Below are 7,471 nucleotides of genomic sequence, written 5' to 3' on the forward strand. Positions count from 1 at the left end.
TTTTTTTTTTTTTTTTTTTTGTAAGCCTTGTACTTATTCTGTCTCTTTTGCCGAACCACTAAGCTACAGGGACATAAATACATCAACACTGTCAAGCAGTGGTGGTCAGACAAACACACACACACACACATATACATACGACAGGCTTCTTAGAGTTTCTATCTACTGAATCCACTCACAAGCTTTGATCAGCCCAGGGATACAGCAGAAGACACTAACCCAGGGTACAATTTTTTCATAACGAGGTGAAGTTCATTAGATAAGTAGTAACAAACACAAATCTAGTCATAAACTTCATTGAGGTGACTATGACCAGAAGATTAGCTAAGCTGTGTTGTGTTTGTCACTGCTTATCTAATGAACTTCACCTAGTTATGAAAAAAGTGTACCCTGGATTAGTGTGTTTATTAATACTTATGTAACAAACTTCAGCTAGTTATGAAACAATTGTAGTCGATATTTTACCTGTTCCACTCTTTATATTTTTGGGATATTTATTTGTATTCTTAGCAACATTCGTTTCTAAACCGTGAGTTGCATGGAAACAAGCAGCTTATTAAAATCCCTTTTAACTTTGATATTGGAAAGAAGTGTGTAACTTACAATGTTAATAAACATAATCTATTGTATACTGTGCACTTTTTGTTCTCTATACTATCTGCCTATAGTTTAAAGCTCACTAACTCCCTACAGCTGGATCCCTGGATCATACATACCTATTGATATATATATATATATATATATATATATAACTGACACTCTGTCAGTTATGACAACAAAGGTCCCAGTTGATCCAATCAACAGAATAGCCGGCTCGTGAAATTAACATGCAAGTGGCTGAGCACTCCACAGACACATGTACACTTAACGCAATTCTCAGGAAGATTCAGCATGACACACAGAGTGTGACAAAGCCAGCCCTTTGAAATACAGGTACTACTCATTTTTGCCAAGGACACAACACGTCGCCAGGAATTGAACTCATGACCTTACGATCGTGAGCCGAATACCCTAACCACTAAGCCATGCACCTTCACTTTATTTATTATATATATATGTGTGTGTATGTATATATACATAATTGTAAGATCCAAGGATCGAGGTGTAGGAAGAAAGTTAGCTTCAAGCAATCCGTACTAAATAAAAAAAACTTTCAGGGACAATAGTGGTTTGTTAAGATGGAAGGTTGTGGATTTTTTCATATTGAAGAACAATAAGCTGAAAAAAGGTTCTCTTTATATTTCACGGTAGGCAGCCAGGATTGCCGGGTGTGTGAATAAGAATACAAGAGTTACAGAATGGAGTAGGTAAGATCCAGGATACATATGTTTCATATACACCTTGCTTGGATTTTTACTACTTCTGAGGTTCCGCCCGCTATGAAACATATATAGCCCGGATCTTACCTATTCCATTCCGTAACTCTTGTATACACAGGGTGGGAGGAAAGTAACTAGGCATTGGAAATTGTTTATAGAATTTTTGGTATCACTGAAGTCATGATGAAAACATTTTTTAAACAGACAATACTAATGGGGATTTCTTATTGTCTTATTTCTTATTTTCCAGTTGGCCGGTCACTTGACTGCTCAGGAGCAAGCTAAGACAGCATGCTATAAAATGTGGAATTCCATTGTTTTAGTTCAGAGATGGTGGCGAGCATGGAAAGGTAAACATGCAACACTACGTCCAGAGACAATAAAAAGTTGTCAGGCAAAGCTGATGACCAAGGGCTCTGTGAATGATGCAAGAAGAAGTGGCTGTCCAACCATTTCTTGATCAGCAGAGAATGTGGCAACAGTGCAAGAAATATTTAATCACCACAGCCTGCAAAAATCACCAAATCAAGCAGCTCCCGAAAGTGGACTAACAAGACGCAGAATACATACAGTGTTGCATAAAGAATTGAATTTTCGTCTGTGGAAACTCCATTACATGGAGGAGCTAAAACTGGAAGACTATGACTGCAGGACTCCAAAACTCCAAAAAGTCCAGATCTCACTCCTTGTGATTTTTACCTGTGAGGTTACACAAAAGAGGTGTACAAGACAAAACTTTGCACACTGGAGGACTTGGAGATACGGACTCAGGAGGTCGCTGATGATATTCCAGACAACGTCCTTCAGAAGGTTGTTCATTCCATCCCTGGCCATTTGAGGAAACTGGTTGACGCCACCAGTGCTTACACTGAAATATGAAGAATTACTTTCGTTTTCCCATGTAATAAAGAACATGAATCATTTGTTTCAATAAATTTGTAAATGGAATACGGATTTTACTACCAGTTTTTAATGCCTACTTACTTTCACCCACCCTGTATATATATATTTTATATATATAAATTTAAGTCACAATAAATGGATTTGAGTAACCTGGTAGTATTCATGAAAAGCTCCTTAACCCTTTAGTATTCACATTATTCTGTCAGAGGTAATACTTATTTATTCACTTTGTTTTGAATTAATCATGAATTATCTTGCGGCTTTGAGATTTTGATGTGTGTCTATTAATTTTTAGAATGATTGTGGGGCTGGTGTAAGAGGCTAGATTTGGACAATTTGAACATAAAGCAAGTTAAATATTTTGGCCAGATATAACGAAAGCGAAATCGTGATGGCACCTGTGCCCAGCGTCGCCTTCCTGGCACTTGTGCCGGTGGCACATGTAAAGACATTCGAGCGAGATAGTTGCCAGTGCTCCTGGACTGGCTCCTATGCAGGTGGCACGTAAAATACACCATTTTGAGCATGGCCGTTGCCAGTACCGCCTGACTGCCCTTCGTGTCGGTGGCACGTAAAAGCACGCACTATTCTCTCGGAGTGGTTGACATTAGGAAGAGCATCCAGATGTAGAAACTCTGCCAAATCAGATTGGAGCCTGGTGTAGCCATCTGGTTCACCAGACCTCAGTCAAATTGTCCAACCCATGCTAGCATGGAAAGCAGACATTAAACGATGATGATGATGATAGCGGGTCTAAATGCTAAAGAGTTAAGGTATTGTTCTACAAAACATAGGATATGTAGAACAATACAAGAGAAAATGATAAGGAGTGTATGGAAGTCATGAGTGACAGAGAAATAGTTTGATGAAATTATATTTAACAATAAGATAAAAGTTTAATACCACAAACACATTGTTTCATAACTTAAAAACATGTAAATAATTTATATTATTATATTTAATGATAAATAAATTACTTACAGGCCTGCATTAAAGCAAAGTGCAAAGCATCTTTCAAGATTATGCAGAATTTAAGCTACATCCTCAAATGAAAGAAAGTCTTTATATATGTATGAACTTGAAAGGCAGAAGAAATTCTGTCAATTATTGACTTACACACTGAATTATATGCTTGAACCAACCTGTCTGAAAGTGCCCCTGGTTCTACAATACAAACTTCCTATTTTAAAGTGATCTAAATTAAAACCTTCTAACAAAATATCCTATTAATTTATGCTCCAAGAACCAGATAAATAATGACAAAGTTATTTTACTAAATTCATCATTATTTTTCAAAATTAATCAAAACAGAGTCAACGAATTGCATTAGAATAATAGTAATGAGAGGGTTAAAAAGTACTTTGATAATAAACTGGAGATCATTTATTAAATATATCTATTAATTAATAAATATAATTTTAGTTTATGTAATCTATATATTACCATCATTGTTATTTTAAGATTTATTTTACTATGCTTGCATGAGTGTTTTCTGCAGCTGCATGCTCTTCCTGTCACCAAGCAAGATAATAATCTCCCAGCCTACTGAACAATAAACAGCCCAGCCACGTTTACAAGGAGAACAGGAAAGCAACATGACATGCTTTCACGATAGATGACAAGCCTACACACCACTAGTAAACCATTGCTTGCAAACAGCAAACAAATGTGAAAACAAGGGAAACACAAACTCATTCACTCACACACCCACACACATTTACATACCAATATATATATATGTGGTAAGGAACTTGCTTCCCACTCATATGGTTCCGGGTGCAGTCCAACTGTGTGGCACTTTAGGCAAGTGTCTTCTACTCTAGCCTCAAGCTGACGAAAGCCTTGTGAGTGGATTTGGCAGGTGCTGTGTTTGTCCTCCCCACCAACACTTGAAAACCGATGTTGGTGTGTTTATGTCCACAAAACTATGCGGTTCGGCAAGAGACCAACAGAATAAGAAGTTGTCTTACAAAGATTAAGTCCTGGGTCAATTTGTTCGACTAAAGGCAGTGCTCCAGCATGGACACGGTCAAATGACTGAGACAAGTAAAAGAATAAAGGAATCAAAGAAATACTACACGCGCGCACACATACACACACACACACACACACACTCTGAGCTCCCATTCAGTTTCTGTCTGCCAGTCAACCAATTTCACTCAGAAAGCATCAGTTAGCCAGAGACTAGAAAAGAAGACATTTGCCCAAGATGCTGCACACTCAGATAGAACTATGGACCACATGGTACCAAAGGAAACTCTCATTATATACAGCCATGCCCAATATTGACAAATGTGTGTATAAATAAATATGTGTGCATATACAAGTGTGTGTGCATGTGTGTACATGCATGCATGCACACATAATGACTTACATTCTGTTAAAGATGAACTGGGGTTGACAAAGATTTCGTACATATTTGCTTCAGGACCAAATAATTCATGTTTCTTTTTCAAGAGTTCATTTTGTAAAGTTATGCTGTTTCGTTTTAAATCACCTGGAATGAGATATAAAAAAAATTTATTTAATGATTAGAAAATATAAAAATACTAACAAAAACTAACATCGATTTCTTAAATAGGAACAGGAGCAGAGTGGATATAATCAATTCTGGAAAGAAAAAAATGTAAATTCATTCTTGGTAGAATCTGAGTTCTAGTGGAATGAGAAAATCTAGGGAATTGATAAGAGTATAAGTCATGGACTTGGATGGGTTCATATCTGTTACTTGATGTCTGCAAGACATACTTAGGTATCTTCTATTATAGTCTTGGACCAATCAAAGCCTTGTAAGTGAATTTGATAAACAGAAACTAAAATAAGCCCATCAAGTATACATGCATGCATCCATCCCTATATACAGTCATACACACACACAGACATGTATGCACAGAGTCAACAGATGAGATACAGAGATGCTCAATATAGAGAACACTTAGTAGCGCTCAAATGATTTGAACTTACACACCAAAATGTTTACCGGGGACTAAGTCTGCAGGGTAAAAGGTGGCTATAAGAGGAATCCAGGTGAACAGATAGGGATATGATGATGCAGATAAACAAATAAAGCCACTTGGGCTAGAAATATAAAATATACATACATATATATATGCAAACAGAGAGAAAAGAAAGACTGAAAATATTCAGATGATGAACATTCATGTATAAATATATAAATATTTATATATTAACAGACAACACTTACACAGAGTATGATGACACAAAAAATTAAGAGGAGAAGGTATGGTATTACAGGTTCAACAGCTGTTTCTGGGGGCTCAGTATTATGTCATAATGTTGGCAGATGTAGTTCACAAAAAGTCAAGGATATGTAACCAGTAGTGGAAGCATATACACATTAGATAAATCCAGCCTCCATCTTCAGAATGGAAAGATAGGTATCTCAATCTTTGTTTTCTCTCTATTTACATGTATATATGTATGTATATTTTATGTATCTAGCCCAACAGCTTTCATTTATTTGCACCATTATCTACTTACGTGTGGAGGCGCAATGGCCCAGTAGTTAGGGCAGCGGATTCGCAGTCGTAGGATCGCGGTTTCGATTCCCAGACCGGGCGTTGTGAGTGTTTATTGAGCGAAAACACCTAAAGCTCCACGAGGCTCCGGCAGGGGATGGTGGCGAACCCTGCTGTACTCTTTCACCACAACTTTCTCTCACTCTTACTTCCTGTTTCTGTTGTGCCTGTAATTCAAAGGGTCAGCCTTGTCACACTGTGTCACGCTGAATATCCCCGAGAACTATGTCAAGAGTACACGTGTCTGTGGAGTGCTCAGCCACTTGCACGTTAATTTCACGAGCAGGCTGTTCCGTTGATCGGATCAACTGGAACCCTCGTCATCGTAACCAGCAGAGTGCCAACCACACATCTACTTACGTACGTATACACAATGTATGCATGTATACGCATACATATGTGTGATATGTACAGATGAATACACAACAGGATTCTTTGGATTTCTATCTACCTAATACATTCACAAGGCTTTAATGGGCTTAGCAAAAGATGCCAAAGTGTACTGTACAGATACCAAGAAACAAATTTGTTAGGGACAGATGTAAAAATTAGATGTAACAAAAGTTGTACATATGTGTGTATGCATGTATGTGCACCCTTGTCTCAATATCATATGATGGTTGTAAATGTGCATCATTGTCATACAAGAAATGGTGTATGCTTCCACTCAACCATGAAGAATATGTCTAGCAATGGGAAAATATTACTTTGCTTGGAAACAGGCAAGGGGTTGGCAACAGGAAGCACATCCAGTCACAGAAAATCTGTCTCAATAACAATAAATAATCTCATCTCATCCATGCAAGCATGATAAGATGGGCATTAGTAGTTCCAAGATTACAATCATCATCATCATCATTTAATGTCCGCTTTCCATGCTTGTATGGGTTGGACGATTTGACTGAGGACTGGTGAACCAGATGGCTGCACCAGGTTCCAATCTGATCTGGCAGAGTTTCTACAGCTGGATGCCCTTCCTAACACCAACCACTCAGAGAGTGTAGTGGGTGCTTTTACGTGCCACCGGGATGAAGGCCAGTCAGGCGGTACTGGCAACGGCCACGCTGAAAACGGTGTATTTTACGTGCCACCTGCACAGGAGCCAGTCCAGCGTCACTGGCAACGATCTCGTTCAAATGTCATTGTAATTGTAGGGTAGGTGTAAGAGGTCAGATTGAGCCAGTTTGAACATAAAATGGGTAGAATATTTGGGCTGGATATGGCCAGTTTAAATGCTAAAGGATTTAAAGCTATTGGTGTCTCTGCTTTTCAACTCTCTAAGATCAATAAAATAAATAGAAATCAAGTACAGTGGAGTGGTTGACTTAATCAACTTCACACAACCCCTCCATGAAAGTTGGTGGCTGTGAGCCAAAGATAGAAATCAATACAAGTTTCAGAAGATTTAGATCTGTAGCAGTATTTGTATTTTGTCTAAATCAAAACATACAACTGTTGTTCTTTCATGACAGCTTCAACCAAGTAAGCTAATGGCAAGAGAAATGGGAAAGTATATTCACTAGAGGCATGGCTACAAGAGTAGGTGGCTGTGTGGGTAAGAGCTTTGCTTTCCAAGCCATGTGGTCTCAGGTTCAGTCCCACTGTGTGGCACCTTGGACAAGTGTCTTCATCTATAGTCCCAAGCTGATCAAAGCCTTGTAGGTGGATTTTGTTGACAGAAACAAAGAGAGAGAGAGAGAGAGAGAGAGA

General features: G+C 38.2%; 1 protein-coding gene across 1 annotated transcript in view; it reads right to left on the reverse strand.

Moving 5' to 3' along the window:
• LOC106872942 (dehydrodolichyl diphosphate synthase complex subunit nus1-like) overlaps positions 1-7,471 on the reverse strand; it is a 45,146-nt gene that overhangs the window by 8,537 nt on the left and 29,138 nt on the right. Inside the window, exon 2 of the mRNA XM_014920120.2 lies at positions 4,597-4,719. Within this exon, the coding sequence (XP_014775606.1) occupies positions 4,597-4,719 (123 nt within the window). The remainder of the gene's footprint in view (positions 1-4,596; positions 4,720-7,471) is intronic.

The sequence above is a fragment of the Octopus bimaculoides genome, chromosome 19 (assembly GCF_001194135.2).
Source record: "Octopus bimaculoides isolate UCB-OBI-ISO-001 chromosome 19, ASM119413v2, whole genome shotgun sequence".
In the NCBI taxonomy this organism is placed as follows: domain Eukaryota; kingdom Metazoa; phylum Mollusca; class Cephalopoda; order Octopoda; family Octopodidae; genus Octopus; species Octopus bimaculoides.